Source organism: Balaenoptera ricei, chromosome 1 (genome assembly GCF_028023285.1).
Source record: "Balaenoptera ricei isolate mBalRic1 chromosome 1, mBalRic1.hap2, whole genome shotgun sequence".
In the NCBI taxonomy this organism is placed as follows: domain Eukaryota; kingdom Metazoa; phylum Chordata; class Mammalia; order Artiodactyla; family Balaenopteridae; genus Balaenoptera; species Balaenoptera ricei.
In genome coordinates, this window is record NC_082639.1 from 115,748,426 (window position 1) to 115,771,681 (window position 23,256).

General features: G+C 38.4%; 1 protein-coding gene across 1 annotated transcript in view; it reads right to left on the reverse strand.

Moving 5' to 3' along the window:
- The window catches only part of SPTA1 (spectrin alpha, erythrocytic 1), a 64,850-nt gene that overhangs the window by 4,105 nt on the left and 37,489 nt on the right, over positions 1-23,256 (reverse strand). The window contains exons 26-46 of the mRNA XM_059902531.1: positions 22,359-22,540; positions 20,285-20,384; positions 19,973-20,170; positions 19,027-19,170; positions 18,389-18,492; positions 17,786-17,948; positions 17,392-17,523; positions 16,741-16,878; positions 16,451-16,555; positions 15,185-15,393; positions 13,873-13,993; positions 13,154-13,275; positions 12,529-12,661; positions 11,917-12,015; positions 10,983-11,145; positions 10,307-10,383; positions 7,199-7,408; positions 4,527-4,823; positions 3,586-3,698; positions 2,408-2,425; positions 1,886-1,937 (exon numbers count right to left, since the gene is read on the reverse strand). Coding sequence (XP_059758514.1) covers positions 1,886-1,937; positions 2,408-2,425; positions 3,586-3,698; positions 4,527-4,823; positions 7,199-7,408; positions 10,307-10,383; positions 10,983-11,145; positions 11,917-12,015; positions 12,529-12,661; positions 13,154-13,275; positions 13,873-13,993; positions 15,185-15,393; positions 16,451-16,555; positions 16,741-16,878; positions 17,392-17,523; positions 17,786-17,948; positions 18,389-18,492; positions 19,027-19,170; positions 19,973-20,170; positions 20,285-20,384; positions 22,359-22,540 — 2,880 coding nt within the window. The remainder of the gene's footprint in view (positions 1-1,885; positions 1,938-2,407; positions 2,426-3,585; positions 3,699-4,526; positions 4,824-7,198; positions 7,409-10,306; positions 10,384-10,982; positions 11,146-11,916; positions 12,016-12,528; positions 12,662-13,153; positions 13,276-13,872; positions 13,994-15,184; positions 15,394-16,450; positions 16,556-16,740; positions 16,879-17,391; positions 17,524-17,785; positions 17,949-18,388; positions 18,493-19,026; positions 19,171-19,972; positions 20,171-20,284; positions 20,385-22,358; positions 22,541-23,256) is intronic.

A 23,256-nucleotide genomic window follows, 5' to 3' on the forward strand; every position in this document is an offset into this window, starting at 1 on the left:
TTATAACAAAGTGAATCAGTTATACATATACATATGTTCCCATATCTCTTCCCTCTTGCATCTCCCTCCCTCCCACCCTCCCTATCCCACCCCTCTAGGTGGCCACAAAGCACCAAGCTGATCTTCCTGCTCTATGCGGCTGTTTCCCACTAGCTATCTATTTTACGTTTGGTAGTGTATATATGTCCATGCCACTCTCTCACTTTGTCTCAGCTTACCCTTCCCCCTACCCATATCCTCAAGTCCATTCTCTAGTAGGTCTGTATCTTTATTTCCATCTTGCCCCTAGGTTCTTCTGACCATTTTCTTTCTTTTTTTTTTTTAGATTCCATATATATGTGTTAGCATACAGTATTTGTTTTTCTCTTTCTGACTTACTTCACTCTGTATGACAGTCTCTAGGTCCATCCACCTCACTACAAATAACTCAGTTTCATTCCTCTTTATGGCTGAGTAATATTCCATTGTATATATGTATCACATCTTCTTTATCCATTCATCTGTTGATGGACACTTGGGTTGCTTCCACGTCCTGGCTATTGTAAATAGAGCTGCAATGAGCATTTTGGTACATGACTTTTGAATTATGGTTTTCTCAGGGTATATGCCCAGTAGTGGGATTGCTGGGTCGCATGGTAGTTCTATTTGTAGTTTTTTAAGGAACCTCCATACTGTTCTCCATAGTGGCTGTATCAGTCTACATTCCCACCAACAGTGCAAGAGGGTTCCCTTTTCTCCACACCCTCTCCAGCATTTCTTGTTTGTAGATTTTTTGATGATGACCATTCTGACTGGTGTGAGATGATATCTCATGGTAGTTTTTTATTAATTTTTTTTTTTTTTTTAGTTTATTTATCTATTTAATTTTGGCTGTGTTGGGTCTTCGTTTCTGTGCGAGAGCTTTCTCTAGTTGGGGCAAGCGGGGGCCACTCTTCATCGCGGTGCGTGGGCCTCTCATTGTCGCAGCCTCTCTTGTTGCGGAGCACAAGCTCCAGACGCGCACGCTCAGTAGTTGTGGCTCACGGGCCTAGTTGCTCCGCGGCATGTGGGATCTTCCCAGACCAGGGCTTGAACCCGTGTCCCCTGCATTAGCAGGCAGATTCTCAACCACTGCGCCACCAGGGAAGCCCTCTCATGGTAGTTTTGATTTGCATTTCTCTAATGATTAATGATGTTGAACATTCTTTCATGTGTTTGTTGGCAATCTGTATATCTTCTTTGGAGAAATGTCTATTTAGGTCTTCTGCCCATTTTTGGATTGGGTTGTTTGTTTTTTTGATATTGAGCTGCATGAGTTGCCTCTGTGTTTTGGAGATTAATCCTTTGTCAGTTGCTTCATTTGCAAATATTTTCTCCCATTCTGAGGGTTGTCTTTTCGTCTTGTTTATGGTTTCCTTTGCTGTGCAAAAGCTTTTAAGTTTCATTAGGTCCCATTTGTTTATTTTTGTTTTTATTTCCATTTCTCTACGAGGTGTAGCCCACTGCTTCATTCAATTATTAAGAGATAATCTAGATTCAAATTTATTTTCTTACCACATCAAATAATAACAGAAATTTGTCAATGTTACAAGTTGTAGGCCAGGAACTTTTGCATTTGTTCCCTTACTTAATCATTAGAGTAAGTCTATAATGTAGCTATTATTGACTCCATTGTATAGATACAGAAATTGAAGTTGAGATTTAAGCAAACTGGCATCCATGTCCATGAAGTGGTGGCCAAAGGTTAGAATGCAAATTGTTGGCAAGGTTGACACCAGAGCCTTAGGCTTTTGACTTTTGGGCCAGGGGATTTACCTAAAAGAATCACCAGCTTCCTCTGCGTAGTTTTTCTTGCACTTTTTGTAATTCCAGCAATGTTTAGAGCTAATGAATGAACATTACTTACTTTATTTGCTTCCAGCTGGGATTCCAGAGTTCCTGTTTCTTTCAGCAAAGATCTAGTTAAGAACCAGAGGAAAACATTATTTATAATATCAGAGGTCAGTATTTTACACAAACAGACCAACTCAAAACCCCTACACTTCTATAGTTCTTCCAAGTTATATGGCCTTTCTGAAATGAATTTTCACAATGCCAAATTTTCACGAGACCAAACCCTCTCTGTTTATTGGCAACAAATGAAAAGGAAAGTAAGGCTGTCCCAGTTCTTCTCTGCCTACGAGAAAGTTTCCATACTTCCCTCCTAGTTATTATTCTTGGATATATACCCTTAACCTAATGTAGGCAAGACTTCACCTACTGGGGTGTAGGGTCAGAATGATATACACTTTGCTTCTCTTTCTTACCCCACATTTTACTTAGGGACCATCAGATTGCAATGGGATGAAGACGCTTTAGTACTAAGGCCTCCTAAACTAATTATTTCGAATGATACGACAAAACAAACATGATAACATAAAATACTGACCCATCCAGAAAATAATCCCTGGATATGGAGGTCCAGAACAGGAATCAGAAGAGAGAAAAGTGAAATCACATGTTAGCATGGTTTACTGAAATGATCTTCTTTCTTCAGATTTATGATACATTCTAAATTCTTTGTACCTAGAAAGTATGAACCTGTTCCACCCACTGTCCCCAAAGTGTCCCCCACACTGAGAAGCTCAGAGCCTTCTGTGCATCTCTTTACTTTAGGATGAAGGGCTCAGGTGTCAGGTGATATGCTCAGTGTTGGGCACCTGCTGCCAGGGGAGGAGGGACCAAAACCAGAGGCAAAGGAGGGTGAGCTGTGTATCCTCTGCTTTCTGTCAGATGTTTTATTTAGCCATGATACAGAATTTCTTTTTGTTCATTGTCTGATTTATCCTTGTCAATGTGTTTGTAGGAACAGTAGCATGGATTGTCTAAACCAACACTTTAACTCCACAATGCTGACCCACCTGCTGAATACAGTTTACCAACTTTGACCATTTACTCATTTATTATACCTTCTAAGTTTCCTCTTTTCCAGGTCATTTGCCCCAGAAGATGTGACAAATGTTATTCTCATGTATAGAACATTTTGCATTTAATAAAAGCAATTAGTATATATTATCTCACTTGATTCTCTTCACAGTTTTAGTAGTCAAGCAACATAATAATTTCCTATGAAGTATTCACAGTGTACTCTGCTCTGGTTGTGCCAATAAATACATATGTGACCTTGATCAAGTCAAGTTATCTACTGAACTTCTTTCCACATTTGGAAACAGTGGTAATAGGATCAGCTCTGTACACTTTTCAAGGTTGCTCTGAAAGTTGAGATAATGGATCATAGAAATACTTTGTAAAGTACAAGGGGAAGGCAAACATAAGGGACTGCTATTATTTTTAGACTGTAATTATAGGCAAGAGGGAAAAAAAGTGAGAGTATCAAGGAGAGAATACAGAATGGGCAACGAGATGAAATTCTCATTTCTCAATTTTGCAATGATTGATTTAGAGTACAGTCGATTCCAAATACAAAGCACAGACAGGATATGGTGATTTTAGGACAGCATAAATACTGTAAGAGTTCCCCTTCCTTCCCATAGTTATGTATTTCATCCCTATAGTAAATGGAAAGTATAGCATAGGGATCATGAGTTTGGGGGTATCACAGCACACCTGGTCTGCACGATCCAATCAAGGAAGGCACTGGCATTCTGTTCAAATTCTTGGCACATCTCAAAGTTCTTGACCTGTCTTGCCTCTTCCTTTTCCAGCTCCTGCTCTCTTTCCTAAAACCCCAAATCACAGATAGTAATGTGCACATTGCAGACCTTTCTTTGCAATAAAATAACTGTTTCTGAGGCTCACCTGCACATCTTCCTTCTTCCAAATCTCACCTATCTTCCACTACTATTGCCTGTGTGCTCACTTTTCTTCCAGCCCACCTCTTCTCATCTCAGAAATGTGAAAGAAGCTTATGCAACTTCCCATAACTACTTACAGGTGTTACCAAGCCCAGTAACAAATAAACTAGTAACAAAAGCAAATCTTTCCTCAACTCAATTTTTTTCCAGTTGAAATTTCATTTAAATGAACATAAAAGTAGCTTTAAAGGAAAAGATAATGAGTTGCCAAATGAAACTGGTGATTTTATAGTGAAATTTTTCTTTGTAAAATTTTAAAATACTTTCCATAGCTTCCATAATGAGCATTACTATAGACAGACAAAAATTAAACACAAACACATTAAAAAGGCACTTTTGGAGATGTGTATAAAATAGAGAATGCCTTGGAGTATATACACTGTAAAGATATATACAAACCTCATGGACTTCTCATAACCTATTTTTAGAGCCATCTCCTGGAGCTCGTGCTTGCTTCCTTGAATCACCACTCAACACCCAGATGCTTGAGACTCTAACCTATAGGGCATAGGGCTATGCCTGTTGTGAACATATTTCCAAAATTTTTCTTAGATTGTCTCAGTGCATGACTGCTGTCCCAATATAATTATTAATAGTGTTTCTTTCTTTCTCAAAAGTCCCCAAACTTGGATAATATATCAAGTGAGCATGCTCACTATAGCTAGAGGAACTCTCTGCTCTGCCCCAACCTACCTTGATGATGTCAGATAGGTGATTCCAGATCCTTTCCAGCACCTCCACTGTTAACCAGGTATAGGGGCTAGAGGACACATTTAAGGCCTTAATCTGCTGGTCTAGCTCTAGCAAGTAGTTGAAGTCTCCTTGGGCCCTTGCCAAGGAGGCCAAAAAGCTCTCATGGTCCTTCTGCAGCCGCCGAATTGCATCCAGTGAGACACAGCGCACAGGCTCTGACAGATCCTCCTCAGCATTCTCACACCAGTTGTTGAAAGCTGAAACCTTGTGTGCAAATTCCATGAATAGATCCTCGGCCTATAGAGGGAAAAAAAAAGACACCTCCATCTTTTCTGATAAAGCTCGTCAGCAGAAAAGAAGATTGAGGATAATAAAAATGATGGTCTTCAAGTATTTTCAGGGCCAACACTCTAAGAGGGCAGAACTAAAACCAATGGAGACCATGTGATCAGATGGATGGACATGCAAGTTCAAGGTACAAGCCCTGATCCTAGCATTTTCTCTTTTTCTTCCAACACTTACAAATGAAGTTGGATGACTTCTAGGATTATATTAGCTATAAGATTCCAAAAGTGGCAAGGGTAGATTTCAATGATAAGATTTCATGATTTCTTGTTCTGACGTCTGTGTTCCAAGTCTACTTGGTACATAGTAAACATGCACAAATAAATGTTAAATGAATGAATGGATAATTGATTGAATAAAAAGTATCATTTGTGGGATAAGCATTTCTTCTTTCTCTCCTCTGATCTTCTGCAGACCACACTTCTTTGATGTCTCTTTGCATATAATGAGTTCTCATCCTACCTTCCTTCTAAACCTTGTTCAGGGCTCATCTCATGCCTGAATCCCCCGCTTAAACCCATTTCCTACCCTCTAACCTGTATCCTTATCCATGCAATACTCTTTGGAGTTATTCATATGCTCTGAATGACTTTGAATTTCTAAATGAGAGAAATAGCATGGATTGTCCCAAACAGTAGGTAATAGAAAAGTTTTAGATTTAAAATACATCACATAGGGACTTCCCTGTTGGCTCGGTGGTTAAGAATCTCCCTGTCAATGCAGGGGACACAGGTTTGAGCCCTGGTCCGGGAAGATCCCACATGCTGCAGAGCAACTAAGTCAATGTGCCACAACTACTGAGCCTGCACTCTAGAGCCTGCGAGCCACAACCACTGAAGCCCATGCACCTAGAACCCGTGCTCCACAACAAGAGAAGCCACCGCAATGAGAAACCCGTGCACCGCAACAAAGAGTAGCCCCCACTCGCCGCAACTAGAGAAAGCCCGCGCGCAGCAACGAAGACCCAACACAGCCAAAAATAAATAAATAAATAAATAAATAAATAAATTTATAACAAAAAAATGAAATAAAATACATCATATAGTTTGGGTCAGCAGATTGTACTTTCAAAGAGATTTATGTTATACAGATATGAAAATCAGTTTTCATCTCCAAACATAGGAGTTAAAGAGGAGAAAATTGACCCAAATGGAAGGAGATTACAAAGGTATTACACCATTACACCTTCTCTGTATTCATTTCAGCAATCTATACACTAAAATAGACTAAACACAGAGAAAACTAATATTGCCCCTACCCAAGAAGGACATGAAAACCTATAAATAATGCCATATTATTTTCATAATATTATGTATCAACTGAAGATTTTACAAAGATTTTAAAATCATAAAATAAAATAACAAAACTCTTTGCAGTTTGAAAATTAAGTAAAATAGAATCAGAACATGAAGTATCTTCTTATGTAGAATGTGTGTATGTACATATATGTGTGTGTGTGTATATATATAGATATGGATATGCAGTTGCCCATTAATTGCTTTAAATTTTCACTTAAGATTAATTTCTGTAGGTTCCATGTCCTTCAATAGAGTAGAAATTAGTTAAGGGTCTGATTTTTTATTTGTGTGTTTTCTGATTCCTGTAACTCCCTACCTTAACTTGTTGCCAAATGCAATACTTCTTATGGTCTAGAAATACTCAGTAATTTCACTGATCATCTTGACTTCCTTTTACTATTAATATTTTTATCATCAACATCCAATACCTTAGCAGCCACCACTAGAAAGAACATTTTAATAACTTATATCCATATAGAACTTGGTGGTTTATATTGCATTTTCAGATCTATTATCTCTTTTAATAGTAATAACATAGAACCAGATATGATGGTGATATTACCCTATTTTATAGATAAAGAAATCAAGGTTCAGAAATGTTAAGTGACACATGCAAGGTCTCCCAGCTAGGAAAGATGAGAACATAAGTTATACTTGTCTAATATTCCTTTTATATGAGTTAGAAAAAAAGACAAGGACAACTTTGACTCCTACATGCCAGTATTAGTTCTTCCATACAGTAAGATGTTCTATCGCTTGTCTCACCTACCTGTTTCCATTATATGTACCTGGCTTCCATCATAAGTCAGCTGGATAACTGATAAATCAGTCAAAAAAATACTCCCTATCAATCTAAAAAAATGAATTGCTTCTTGCTCATAAGAATGTCTTCCTGATTCTTTGCAATGTACTCACTTAAATGTCTATAGTATTCAAACACGGTTTCCAGTATCTATTTCTGGATTTCATGGCTAAAGTACAGATAATCTAGGACTGATGGTGGTTCATCATTTTTTTTTTTTTTTTTACCTTCTGTAGGGGCAGCTGTTTTTCCAGCAATTCCTGTCTGTGGGCTTCAGAAGCTTCCAGCAGCTGTTCCCAGAGCCTCAGCAGGGCAGCATGGCGCTCCTTAATGGCTTCGGTCTGGCTGTGCTCAGCAGCCACCAGTTGGTCCTTCAGGTCTGTTATTTCACACAGTCTCTCTTGCTGGAAGCTCTGCAGACTGGCATGCAGTGTGTCCTGAGAAAGACCCATAGAGAAGCTGTGAACAGAAAAATAATGCAGATTCCAAGGGGTCATTCATACCTGGGTTCCACAAGATTGGACCTACACAAGAGTTTAGAGTGATGCCCAAGGAAAAGGAAATAGGATTTAGAGACTTTCGTAAACATTTGGGATTGGAATTATAGTTAAATTCCAGTGCTTTAAAATTGGATTTTAGATTAGGTACAAAATTAATATTAAGGGAGTATTGGAGCATGATGTGATATTCCAAATTTTTCCAAATCAAAACTAAATCCTTCCTAAGGCTCACATTCTAAGACTCTTTTATATCACTTATTAGATTTGACATTCTAATTAGCAGTAGTGCACTACTAGAAATCGTGGAAGTATGCAAACTAACAAAAGACCTTATACAGGTGCCAGTTATACAAATGATTGTGTGTGTGTTCATGTGTGTGTGCAAATGATATCAGAATCACAAAATTCAGGATGTTCCATTTCCAGCTTTAACAGGGTGGTATGTATTTGACCAACTCTCCCTTTGAGAACAACTTTTAATGCTGGATAAAAGTACAAAAAAATCAGCTGTTTGAAAGGAATCAGAATGCAACTCAGGTAGCTATAACTTAAGGGATCAAAATTCCAGGGAGAAGGAAATAGTAGCAAACTAAGAGTAATACTCTCTATCACTTTTCCCTTTGAAGTATAAGCTGTACAGGGTGAGGTAGTGGAGGAAGCAGATGCTCAGATCTTTTGATCATCTCATGGAACTAAAGGAACAAAAATTGGAGTTCTGGGAAACTGGGTCATCCACGGTTTGAGGAAATCATGAAAAGGGAGCTGCAGAAAAGGAGGCTCAATAATCTCCCTGTATGTCCCCCTCAGGGTATTTATAGATTCCTAAACACGAGTCTTAGAAGTCAAGCAGAAAACAGTAGCTAAGAATGTAAAATCTAAAGAATCTAAAGTCTAAAGAATCTAAAATCTAAGAGTTTTCTGCAGTCACACAGTACTGAGATCAGGACACATCAAGTAGGAGCAGACTTAGTGAAAGAGGTTTAGTTGAAACCTCTAAAGGCCCTAGGTTTAAGAGCAAACTGAAAAAGGCTAGTCCTCAGGAAAACTGAAATCACATCTTGAATCATTACTGAAAAAAGTGGGGTTGCATAGGGGATAGGGTAGGGGAGGTGTTGAATTATAGCTTTAAATAAAACTCATGAATTAATTACTTTAAATGTAAATGGATTCACTACTCCATTAAAATCATCAATAGATAATAAATCAATACTCATCTATATGATATTTATAAAAGACACATCTAAGACATACAGACACTCTGCACTTCTATGTTCATTGCAACATTATTCACAGTAACCAAGATACGGAAGCAAACTAAGTGCCCATCAACAGAACAATAGATAAAGAAGATATGTGATATACACATATGGAATATTATTCAGTCATGAGGAAGAAGGAAATCTTGCTGTTTGCAACAAATTGGATGAAACTTGAGGGCATTATGCTAAGTGAAATAAGTGTCAGAGAGAAAGACAAATACTGTATAATGTTACTTACATGTGGAATCTAAAAAAGCCAAACTTAGAGAAACAGCCAAACTTAGAGTACATTGGTGGTTGCCAGGGGCTGGGAGGTGAGGGAAATGGGGAGAAATTGGTCAAAGGGAACAAACTTCCATTTATAAGATTAACAAGTGCTGGAGAGCTAATGCATAGCATGGTTATTATACCTAATATTTCTATATTATGTACTTTAAAGTTGCTAAGAGAGTAGATCTTAAATGTTCTCACCTTAAAAAAGAAATGGTAATTATGTCACAGGATGAAGGTGTTAGCTAATGCTACAGTGGTAACCATTTTGCAATTTATAAATGTACCAAGTCAACAACAAAAACAAGAAATATAAAGGCATAAAAATATTTTTAAAGGGTTGGAAATAGATATACATTGCAAACAGTAAACAAAAGAAAATTGGTATAGTATACTAATATATGAAAAAAAATTTAAGAAGTGTTAAAAAAGTGTCATTGGAGAGAAAGAGAAACTTTTCATAATTAAAAGAATCAATTCATCAAGATTATTTCATAATTCTAAATGTCAACACAACTTTTAACCTAGCTTTAAAATATATAAAAATAAAATATTTAAACAACATAAGTAACAAAATCTGATAGGTAATATACATTATTGCAAAATCCACATTCTTTTCAATTGTACAAAGACTATTCACTAAAAGAGACCATTTGTTGGATATAGACCTCCTAAAATAATATAGATTGTATTTTTAAAGTACAGTTAAATAAAACAGATATAAATGTCAAAAAAGATAATTAGAAAATTCCCAAATATTTGGAAATTAAGCAATAAATGACAGAATAACCAATGGGTCAAAAAAGAAATTAAGTTAGAAATAACAGAACATTTTTAATTGAATGATAACAAAAATAGCATATGAAATTTGTGAGATGCAGCTAAGGGTTTACTTAGAGGAAAATGTATATCCTCAAATCAATATATTAGAAAAGAAGAATGGTTAAGTATTTAACAACCTCAATATCTATCTTAAAATTTAAAAAAATCAAGTAATATCAAAGGAAGTTAAAAAATAATAAAGATATAAAAAGATATTAATGGACTATAGTACAAAGATACAACAGAGAAAAATTATATAGCCAAAAGTTGGTTCTCTAATAAAAATGAACACCTACTGGCAAGACTGATGAGAGAGAGAAAACTAGCAAATTATCTCTATCACGAAGGAAAGGGGAACAATATTACAGGTCCTACAGACAGTAAAACCACAAATTTAGGAATGAAATAATCCTCTGTGAAGCTTCTGTGTGATGTGGGTCTTGGACTTCATGGGCATCTATCAACAAGGCAACCCTGCTCTCACCTGCTTTGCCAGGAGAGTGAGGAAGGCAGCGAGGTCTGCGCCATTGCCATTGGTCTTCAGGCTTGTTTCTTTCTCAGCTGAAGAGCAAAGATAATTAATAAGAAGGGAAATAGAGTTGGTCTTGTATCAGCCTTGGTAAAGAGAAAAGGAATATTTACTATAGGCCACAAGAGAGCCTCCTGACTCTCAAAACAGATGATTCATTGGAATATGGGGGGTGTAGGGTCCAGTGAATTGTTTTTCTAGACTTATGCAGGATAAAACTGATTGAAACAGAGCTGGAGCCAAGAGGACTTCTGAATGTTTCATAAGGAAAACTGCAGACTAGACATAAATTATAAGTAAATCAAGCACACAGTTTATTGCCTAGAATGTTTTGCCATGGCCCTATCTTGCTGAATATCACATGTGAAATCACCAGTTTCCAAAAAAGATGTTCTCTGGAATTATAGTACTTAGTTATCCCCTCAGCATGTGTCTCTGTGTGTTTGTGTGTGTGTGGGCATGTGTGTGTTTGCACATGTGTGAGTGTAATTGTAATTGTGTCCAGACGGAATAGGAGTAATGAAGGGAGCATCTTTCTTCCCATGGTAAGCAACAGAGCCCCAGGATCCATTCTATAAATGGAATTGTCAGCGTTTCTCAAACCTAAGACTCTGGCCCTCACATGTCGTACCTATCCAGGCCTCAACCACATCAGCCTTCCAGATGAACTGCTGAAAGTCATAATCATCTTCCAGTTGTAACTTCCAAGCAGCCATTGCCTTGGCCAGAGAAGGGGCCTTCTCTTTTAGAGCCTCTATCTTGGTAGAAATCTTCTCTTTATGCTGACTTTCCTCCTGTAACACCAAGGTCGAAAGGAGGAGAGACAGATATACTGATGAGTGTCCAGGGACAGAAATGTGAATTCTTTAGTACTATTAAAAAGCTCTCATCTCTCCCATTCCAAATATATAGCTACTCTCTTCTAGGTCTAGTGAAATTATTCTATTATTCACCTATAATAGAATAATATCTATTCCGCCCAGATGATTATTTCTACCCCAGCATTTGGACAATCTTCTCATGTTTGTCCATATAAGTGTGATCTTCTTAGTTGGCATAAGCATCTCGAAGGTACAGAGTCATCTTTGTTTAGGATTCTTTTGTATTCTTTAGGATTCAGCATTTAGATCACTAAGCCTCTGTTAAAACAGGCAGCTAAACAAAACAATAGTTCTCAAATCACAAAGAGGTTTCAGTGGGGTCCTCATCTCTAGAGGCATGCAAAGAAATTTCTTCACATTCTTACAATACTCTATGACCAAAGCAAGTCACGTATAAGATATTTTCAAAGGCCATATTCTGCAGAGGATAAGAGTAAGAGTGTCAACAAATGATTTTTTAAAAACTCTAAAAAGTGTACCTATAAGAACTTGAAAAAAAACTTCCAGAAAACAGAAATTGAATAAATAATTATTTACTGAAACAATAACAACAATAACAAAAAAGCAGCTTAGAAGAGATTATCAAAGTTCTATGTATGATTTTAGCACTGCTCATGATTCTACATTTGGGCCAATCCCTTTTTGAAAATCCTTTTTTGACCCAGAACCCCTAGCGCAGCTCACCTTGCTCAGGATGTCTTCTCCTTGAGCACACACATTTTGCACTCGGATCTCATGGACAGCGAAGTCATTCTCCAAAGCTTCGAGTTTCTTTAACAAGCTCTGTGTAAATGAGTCAGTGAGAATCAAAACTTCCAAGACTAGACAATCTATCCCACTCACATTCTGATTCCCTTTGATGCCATTCACCAGGGATGATTCAACTAAATTGGCAGACTAGATGAGTGTCCACTTACTCCTGCATAGCTCCACTAAATTCCTCTCCCCAAACTCTTCACTTGCCAGAAAGGCAATCTTACCAGAAAAAGAGCCAAAGGAATACAAGTGACATTGTTTCTAACTTACCATGTGACCTTAGACTTTTCTGGATTTGGGAATGAGTGTTGATCAAGGTAATACATAAGGATTTCTTCACATTGAAATTTACATAATTCTAGGAAACATTCCATCTAGCAGAAAAATATTAAGTATCAAGAACATCGTATACTAAGAACTGACCTGAAAGTTTTCTTCCACCAGAAGAAAGATTCTAATTTTACAGGTGAAAATATTGACTACTTAAGAAAAGATTCAAATTGAAGAGAAGAAAATTGATCCATTCAGCCTGTTACTCACCTGAGTAGCAGCCAAAGTGTCTCCAGAATCCCCTCGGGTAACCATAGCTTCCTTTTCACTGATCCAAGCTTCCTCCTCCTCAGCATTCTCCATGAATTCCAAGTATTCTAGGGACTCTCCCAACCGAATCCCTCTGTAAGAGGAAAGTAAATCCCAAAAGATAAGAAAAAACTAGTAAGCAGTGGGAATGTAGCAGAGTGGAACTATCTTGTAAGATTTTAATTGGCTATAGGACTATATGGTTATAAGGGAGAAAAATATTCCATCATTCTTTTATTACTAAGCACTGCGTGTAATATTAAGACTGGGGAGATGTATAAAGTAAAACGGGGATGTGAGGGACAATGTGGTATGAAGAATAACACGTATAGGGTGACAATGATAAAAGACAGCTGCAAGTAAGCACAAGAGTAGAGGTATATTCACAACACAGAGGCAGTGTCATTTCTGCCTGGGGTACATGGGGAAAGCTTCATGGAAGACTTGGCATTTGAGCAGGCACTTAGAAATTAGACAGAGATTGGTAGCTGGGGAGAAATGCTGAGCAAGCACTCAAGTATCTTCTCAATACCAATCCAATACCTGCAATACAAGAAGAGAATTGGGCCTCATAGCCCCAACTCACCGAGTCTTGGTCAACTCTTTGAGCTGGTTCCAGTGTTGAACAAACTGATCCAGCCTCTCCCGGATCTCCTCTCGCCCCACGGCAGCCTTGTCTCCCAGCCTCTCTGCCATATCCAGCACATTCTGAAGAACACACCCCCTCCATGTCACGTTACCCCACAACCTCTCCCCATTTATCCACAGTTTCCTGGCAAAGTATCTAGCCCTTCACACCCTCTGGCTCATTTACAAACTGGAGGTACTCGAGGTGGTCCTGACAATCCTGGGAGAATGAAGAAAGCTGCATTAAGATCTAGCAAGCTAAACTTCACCAAGTATTCGAACAAATACCTTGATGTTTGAATGAGGCTACTTTCCAGGATCTGCTTTATGCATTATTCGTGGGCACAGGGTGACCCTGCTGCCAAGCCAAGACTCAAGGTTGCCCTCTTCATACAGCTCAGCTCAGGTACAGCTTTTCCAGATGTCCCAACCTGTAACCTAATTGTCAGCAATTGTGCCCTGGACTAAAAGTGCTCTTTCCACGGAAGAGCATGAGTTTCCATGCAGATTCTTCTATTCATGGGAGACAAAATGTGGAGGAGAACACTTGTGAACTCTACAACTAACTCTCTGTGTGACCTTGGCATGCCACCTTCACGTTTTGTAACCTCAACCTATTTATCCATAACATGGACTACTATTAGATTATCCCAGTCTTTTCAGGTTTCATATTCCTACCTGGATGGTGGGTTCATGTGCCACCAACTCCCCTTCTAGGCGTTTGTGCTTCTTCAGTAAGTTCTGAACCCCCTGCAGATCCCTCCCGTAATCCTGGGATCGCACTCGTACCAACTTCTCCCTAAGACCAAGGAAAAAACAAAAAATGCAGACTTTAGACATCTGACGTCATCCTAAAATGAAGGTTTTCTAAGAGTGTGTGTTTGGCTGGGGGTGGGGTGGGGGTAAATTCTGGAACACTGTGGTGTCATTAATCACAAAGTTAATTAGAGGCAGAGGCTTTCAGCAAAATATTTGACTTATGGCAATACAAATTAAAATAACATACTGATCTCTGCCATATGCATAGCCATAACAGCCTTCCCATTACTTCCTTTGCCTGTCTATGTGTGTATCTTCTCCTCTTTGCTCAAGAACTTACAGTAATGTTTCTCTTTCAAAAAACGTGAAAATTAGAGACACACACACCTACATATATACATATACAAACATATATGCATATATGACCTTTGTTATTTTTGTCTATTAATATCAGTAACTAATTTAAGTAGAATAGGTATAAAGAGGGACATTATAGGAATCATGGCCGTTGGATAGGTTCTGAGTGTAAAATGTTTGAATATCACCATGAAGCTTGGTAAAAGACTTCGTAGACAAGATTATATCATCTTACTAATTCTAAAAAGGTTCAAAAATGTCCTACTAGCTGCCCTATGCACATTTCTTTCCTCTAATTCATTGATTACAAATAAGAATCAGCAGGTTTGTAGAAGAGGAACATGATGAGGCAGGGTGGAAGCAGGGCAAGTAATTTAATTTGCTAAGATTTTCCAATCATATTTTTTACAACAAAAGTAGAATTAGCAATAATACCATAGCAGCATAGCAGCATTTTATGCCAGTGTCAAGTTCAGTGGCATATTACAAGAGATACACAAGATACAGAAAGAATCACGACAATGATCTCATCAGTCCGGTAAGTTGTAAATGCTCAGCTCTCTCATTCAGAATGAGCATTACACATTCTATGAGCTATCCAAAACAAATATATACAGTTTCTTAATTTTCTTCCCAGAATGTATGTGAACTGCTCCCCACTCCCTCCGTGCTTGTCTCCCTCTGCCTGCGTACAGTGAAAAAATTTGGGAAAAATAAAACCAATGTTCATTTTAGGCTAAGGCAGACATGAGTAAGAAGTAAAGCGAACTGCAAGAAGCAACTATGTATTTCATTTCAGCATCAAATAAGAACATGTTTGGTGGGTTATCTATTTTCTTGGACTATCTATGCAACGTGAGCTGTCAGTACATACTCTATCCAGAATTCCTCATTGTCTAGGTCCTGGAAGAACTGGAACAAGGCATAGGCCTCTTTCAGTTTCTCATGGTGTTCAGCTGCCAATTTCTGGACTTTCAGGAAGCGCTCATTGACATTATCCCTTTTCTCCACAATCTGGTCAGTATTGAAAGTCCCGCTGGAGATCAGATCTGCAGCCAACATATTCAGGTCCTCGAGTGCATCCTAGAAAGCCCAAGTGTCCTCAGTGAATAGTATAGTATAGATATTAAGTAGACCCTGGACTTTAACCACCACTAGTTCAAGTTCAAAGACTGGGTCAAATAGATCAATTTTGAAGATAATGAATTTGACCTTATGCTCTTTTAACTCAGATTGGATAAGTGCAAGACCAGAGGCAATATGGATAGCATGACTACATTATTCGAACTATACATTTGGCCTTCTGATGTTTTCCCCTGTATTTTCTTCCTCTCCCCATATGGAAAATAAGACCTTGGTGAACAATGCTGTGTCTCCAAGCAGAACTATCTTTTCACAGTGCAGATTATGACACAGATTGATGGACTGAAATATTCAAGAAGAAGCTACTCTATTGGTAATATTCTTCAGCTGGTCCCACCCAGAACACAGCCTCCTTCTGTGTCTCTTTGCATTCTAAGTCTGCCCCTTAGTGATGTCACAGGGAATATCATCAAGTCCTGAAACTGAACTTAGAAAGCCTTTGACTTCTTGCCCTTTCTGTGGGTATCTGTGTTACCCAATAAAACCGATAATATAAAATGCTCCAGTGTGAAATGAACACCTGTCAGAATGTTTATTACAGCTCCCAGGACACATCTATGCTTGATATTAGGATACAACTGGAATGCTCCATAGAATTTTCAGAGTGTATTTATAGTTCAACTCCACAGCCTGTGTCCCATATTTTTTTTTTTTTTCAGTAGTTCTGTAAAATAAACTTCTATTTTCTCTCAAAGACCAGATCAGATATTCAGCTTTGGAAGAGAGTGAGTTTATATGCATAGGTCATTAAAAAGTAAACAAGATCATTTTTAGGATCTACTTCTTGGAGTCTTAGAATCTATTCAATATAATTTAATGAAAATAGGTTAATGGCTCTGAAGCCCATGGACTTGACCTGATTATAATGACTGATGGATAAGAACACTACGTTCAGTTTTGCAAGTCTATGTTCTCCAATGGACTCCGAAGACAGGAGAGAGAAAAGTCACAAACATTTCCATTCTGGCCAGAGGAGTGGGATTCCAACACTACTTACCTTTCGGGCCAACATCTCTGTTTCCAATAGCTGATGCTTCTTGAGCAAGTTTCCTGCCGAAGCCAAATCCCTGGCGTGATCTTTCATGGACAGCAGTGTCTCTGCCTGGGAATGGAAGGATAAACAAATAAAGCTGCCAGACACAAACTGTCTTTAAGGAGACCAAGATTAGCAACTACATCCCCAAAGTTTTCCCAAGAAGAGTCAAGGAAATTGTTCATGCAAAAGTCTGTTTATCTGACAAGTATTTATTAAGCTCCCATGCCCACACCATTTCCAGGTATAATTACCTCTGAGAGCCAGAACTCAAAGTCCCGGATGCCTGTGTTGAACCTCTGCTGGCGACTAGCTTCATTGAGCTTCTGTCCTTTGTCAATTGTTCTCTCAAACAAGTAGTCCCAGTTTTTCTCCAACTCTTCTACTTGACCCTAGCCTCCCAAAATTGAGTGGTCATTATGGTGTTTAGGGTCCTGTGACAACTTGAAAGGATAACGTAGGGAGGCTCTGGAGTTAGGGTCTAGTCAAAATCTGCCAGTACTGGAATCTTATATATTGATATTTTAAATCAGTTATGCTGGTTTAAATCTGGGAAAGCAACGGGAGGTGTTAGAAGAAATTTTGAATAAAGGGTCATGGGCTGATTACGGAGGCTGATGCCTAAATATCAAAGCTCTTAGTAGTAAGGATAGAAAATATAAGGCAAGCATGATAACACATAAGAATTAAGTCTAAAGCTTTCTTGGAGGTCAAGGTACTGAGAATGATGGGAGTGATAAGGTCTGAGCATCACTATTTTCCTCCGCCTTTGTGCAAAAATCAAAGGAAAGACAATTCACTATGAAACATATTCCATATCCCTACACATGGAAACATTGAAAGAGTATAAAAGATTTCTCTTCATGTGCCTTTGTAGCCCAAAACCCATTGTGAGCAGAACCTACCTTCATGGTCTCTTCATTGCCATCACATGCCCTCCTCTCAATCAGAGTGTTCCCCAAGGTGATGACTCCTTTCACCTGCTCAGCTCGGCCATAGACCTCATTTTCAAAGGTCTTGTGCTTCAGATATTTTCTCTGAAGGGAAAGCAGAAACTAAGTTACCACCTAATTTAGGAAGCAAGATGAGATAAATTCTGTTTAAAAGGAAGAGTTAACATTTCTATCATAACCAAGGTGATGATAACTTCTGAAGAACTCACTCCACGTTAGACTCAGAAGTCCCTGAAGGCAGTGACAGTGCTCTGAACAGTAAGGAAGTGTTCAGTATCGCAAGGTGACCATTCATCCAACAATCTGAGTATGTTGAAGTTTTCTAAGATTCTTATCTTGAACTTGCCTGAATGTTGGTGGGGTCTTTGTAGGATTCATCACAGGCTATGGGCAGCATCTCACTGATCCATTCTTCTTGGTCCTTGAGGTCATGGTAGAATTGTTTTAGGTCAGCATAGTCTCCAAGTTTCGTTCGCTCAGCAATCAGCTGTTCTTTGAGAGCGTTCCATCTGGAAATCGGGGCTAGATTACTCTCTGTCCTCTACCATTCCACCAAGCTTTGATGCCATATTCATGAATCTTCTTATTTGCTTACCTACCCTTTCTCCTCTCATTATTTATATATTTATATGTCATGTATATAACATAGTTATATATTATTTATTCATATATTTCCTTATATATTACATATTATTGTATATTTATATGTTATATATAACACAGTCTCATTATTTTCAGATATGAAATAAAGTGATTAAGTCAGGTAATTTCTAAGGTAACTTCCAAGTCTTTCATTCTATGAGTCTAGATCAGAACATTTCCCAAATTTTCAAGGTAGTTTTAGGCATTTAGAAATGAGAACTCAGTGTTACCACCATCTTCAATGTTAACAAAGAGGCCACTTTGCTACATCTACCTATAACTCACAAAACAAGTGCTCAGGACTGACCTGTCTAGTACCCGTTGGCGCCGAGCAGCAATCTCTTCCTTGGCATAGTGGTCATTAGCTATGAGCTGCTCAGCAAAAAGTTCTAGCTCAGTGATCTTCTCTTCCTAGATAAAAGAAAGAGAAAAAACCCAGATGCACAGAAATTAGGCCCTTCATGCAATCCCAGACTCCCTCCTAGAAAAGGACGGTCATATCCTTTGTGGCTTCACAAAGGGAAACAAAACTAAGGCCAAAAGGTAGATGCCTTATGGGGAGGTGGATTTTAACTCAACAAGAGGAGAAACGATAATGATACAGAAATGAGCTACTTCCCATCTCAGCATGGTGCTGAGTTCCCTATAGAAGAGACACTTCCCATGGCCATTGTAGAAGATGATTCCTACATTGGATGGGATGTTAGACAGTATATTAAATAGCTTCCAATTCTAAAAGTCAAGTTTTAAAAAGCTGGATTTAAAGTAAAAAGTCCAATGTCACATGCGACTTGGCTAAGACTAAGCCACCATGTGCCCTGCCTACTTCAGAGTTTTCTCTAAGAATCAAATGGGAATTAAAATAAGTATAAACCACAAACGTGTAGAATTTCTGTTATTATTACTAATAGTTATTATTGGAATTCTTATGTTAGTTGTTATTACCTGGGCAGTGATTGCTTTGTCCAAATCATCACGTTTCTTCATCAAGGCCTCCAGACTGTCTAAGGAACCCTTATCATCTGACCTTAGGTAATTCTCACGTACCACCATCCAGCTCTCAGCCTGATCACAGTTCCCTCGGAAAAACTATGGGGAATAAAGTTGAATGTATATGATATATTCATTCCAGGTGGACAGAGGAAATTATCTCCCCAGTCTCCTGTGATATTGATATAAGGGACCCTGTAAGGGGTGCCAATATTCTTCCAAGAAACATTCATACCATAAATCTTAGCTATACTGGACCTTTTACTCTTCCCTGAAAAGATGTTTTATGTTCTCATATAAGCTATACTCCATTCTTGGGGTACTATTTCCCATATCCTATACATAAGTACTGGCTGGTTATTTCTTTCAGACTCTAATAAACTCTGGTATTTTTCAGGGTAGCCTGTGACACTCTCACTCTCTTCCCTCAAAAGCGTTAATCACTCCGTCTGCCATAATCTCAAAACACTCATACATTTTATCAGTGATTATCTTACTGTATGAGAATGATCTGCCTACATGTCTAATTTCATTACTTTTAGAAAAGAGACACTATCTTACTAATCTTTGTGTTCCCAGGGCCCTGCACACAGTAGGTTCTCAATAAAACTCAATCAATCAAACCCTCAATCAATCAATAAAGTATAATCACCCAATTTTACGCCCCCCATGCCCTGGGGCTGACCCCCATTTTGTTTGTTTTTTTAACAGGAATAAGGAGTAAAGAACACCACAATGAACAGTCTACAGAGCAGGAAATACAATGTCAGATAATCAAGAGATGCCCTTATGCTTTCAGCATGGAAGTCCAGTGAAATAAGCACGTGTATTAACCATGTAAAATTACATAGATGGAACAGACTGCAGCTAATCCTGCCTAATGATTGAGAATTTGCAGTACCTGCAATTCCAGACACTGATCTAGCATCTTCTTGCGTTGTTCCCAAGCTTTCTCCAACTCATCTCTCTCTAGTTTGACAGCTTGAAGCTTTTCTTCAATTTCAGGGCTGGCACGGTGCCCACTGCTTATAAGATGTGTACCGAAGTCTTCTAAGGCTTGGAAGGTGGGAGCCTCGGCCTCCATTTCAGCAAGATGCTCCTGTGGCAAAAAGGGGGCAGAGACTGGTGAGGCCAGTGACATCTCACCAAAGTTGTAAAATGAGGGAAGGTTGTGAGGTCATGTGATCAGGCACTACGGCTTTTGTAACCATACCTGGTGTCGCTCTATCATGATCTCTGTGCCAGTTAAATCCTCAGCTAGCTCCTGGGATGATACCATGCCACCAATGCCACTGAGCCAATTCTGTTGGTCCCTAGAGAAAGAGACATATTGAGATTGACAAGAGAATCTTGTAACTTGCTATAGAACTGTCTGTCCTTGGGCTTTTTCTCCTCTAGAAAACATTTCCATATCAGTATTTTCTATCAGGTTTATATACTTCACACATTTTAGATTTGTTGTTTTCACTTTATAACTTAATAATAGCATTCCCTTGCATTTGAAATTTTCTTCACTTATTATCTCTTTTGATTCTTGCAATAATTTTGTGTAGAATTCTGGGAATTCTTTTTTTTTCCATTTTGGATATGAAGAAGTTGGCCTAGAGAATGTAAGCAATTTTCCCATGTGCTAAAACTAAAAGCAGACATCTGGAGTAGAACCCAGACACTGGAATCCTGGACTGGTACATATTCCATTACTGCTAACAAGTCTTGTTCCTTTAAAGTGGATAGATCTTGGGTTTAAAGATCTATTTTAGTATAGAATCTCAGGGAAGGCATGTCTTTCTTCTTACTTTTATTCCCAATAGAATCCAGTACATGTTTCTGTCCAACACATACACACACATAGCACCTCCACCCCCTACTCCTGTGCTATTGACTAAATCAGGGCCATTTCCCACTCTTTTAGCAGTCAAGAAATTAGACAAGGAAAGCGCAAGTACATCTGCTCCAGATGGTAAATGTCAAATAATAATGCATTGACTTAAAAAATTATATATGATGGTCAGATTAAGCATCTCATGAAGAATGCCCTTGCTCTTGTTTGTTAAATAGGAATCAGTAGCTTTAGGGCAGAATGGTCTCTTCTTTTGTAAATTTATTTATTCACTTATTTAAACAACTGAGTTTTATTGGGTGTTTACTAAGCACCAAACATTGTGAAAGAGATATATTTGTGCCTTCCAGGAGCTCACACTTTATACTGAAAGAAGAAAAAAAAAAAGCAAACAAAACATAGACACTAATACATATTTTTAAAAAGTACTAAAAAGCAAGACTGTCCTAAAGAGATAAAATAAGGTGTTAGAGTTGCTCTGAGGGTGGGGATATTGCTTTTGAAATATTGAAAAGTAAGACTTCATAAAGAGAAAGAGGCGGCATTTAACTTGGAATCTGAATTACAGGTAGAACCTATATATACAGAGATATATGAGCATATATATGATTTGGGAGAATGAGTATGGATGCTATTTATTTATACTGTATGAAAAACTATAGCTTTCCAGAGACCCTGAATTGGGGAGGGTGTTACCAAGGGCAACTGCAATCATTTGCCAAAGTTTCCCCCTTTTTTCTTCAAAAGTGTTGCATTGCAAACTACTACTTCCTGAACCCTCAATTCTAAATGATCCTCTCAGCAGACTGATATGATGGGGCAGGATGTGAGAACTGTTCCACAGATAAAGTGCATATTTGCTAAAACGTGATAATGTCTAAAGTCTTTAGCAAGGCAGTGAAACTTCTCCAGGACTTGATTTTAACATTTCTGAGTTTATCTCTTGCTAGTTCTCCTTACCCCTGTGACATACAAAACCCAGGCTCTAGCTGTCCCCACATCATGGGTATTCTGTACCTTTCTTATTCTCACACTTTTGTTTGCATAGTTCCATCTATTTGCTAGGATGTGTGTTTTGGGCTGTATTATGTTCTACCATGGTTATCTGTATTCTTCTTTGCTTCTCCAGTAGACTAACCCCCCCTATATCCTGTAATTCCTGATATAACACCTTATATATAATATACACTCTATAGAAACTTACTTAATTGGTATAGATAACCACACATTCCTTCAAACTGAAATATTTCAGTTTGAAGGAATTGGCTTGAGATACTGAAAATGAGAATTTTGTGCCTTACTGGAGGTACAATCTGGGCCTAGAGGCACACTCCAAACCCAGCAGTGAAGAGCACCTGTACCTAGACTGCTCCTAGATGCTCTGCTCATGGGCCAGACTTGGAAATTGCCCACACCACCTGGTGGAAGTCTGCCTCTGGAGCTTTACCTGGCCTGGCTGAGGAACAGGAAGAATTTTAGGTCCTCCTGTAGGTTCTCCTTACGTTCCTCCGTAAGCCCAAGCAGGTCATTCCAGGCCTCATTCAGCTCCAGTCGCTGCCTCTGCAGGTCATCGGTGGCATCTGGGTGGGACTCACTGAGCCGATCTGCTGTCTCCCCCAATACAGCCACCTAGGAAGTCAAGAGCTCTGATAATCAGCCTGGAGTAACACCTGAATCTTAGGAAAGGAAGAGTTCCAAGTCCCGGTGGTGCTCCTTCCTCAAATAGACTTCAATGAGGTACAAGAACAACTTGCTACTTTATAAAATATTGTACATTTAAGAATAAACCTTTGTAAAAATAAATAAACAAACAAATAAATAAATATATAACAAGGCTATCAGGCACGGTGATTGACTCGGTGGCAAATGTCTAATTTTTAATGTGAAAATCTATTCAATGTAGACATTTTCTGTGCTTCTTTTTGCTTTATATGATAATGCAAGTTCTATGATGTCTCTGATTTTTCCAGAGTGTATTTGGCAAGCTCTAGAGATTATTTTTTGGTCAGAGTAGGATTAAGCTCCTTCAATCCCTTGCTAAGGAAACTCTGTACCATACTCAGGCGTAGATCTGGCCATTTCCTATTTATCTTAGGCTGCTGACCTCCAACTAACTTCTGTAAGTTCTGGCCTATTGGAACTCACTAAAGAGGTACTTAGATAGTAGGAAGTTCATTTACAATATATTTTCCCTCAATGTAATTTGGTGCAGCCACTGTGGAAAACAGTATGGAGGTTCCTCAGAAAACTAAAAATAAGTTTTTAAGAAGAATTCTAAGAATTCTAAGAATTACCCTATGATCCAGCAATCCCACTCCTGGGCATATATCCAGACAAAACTATAA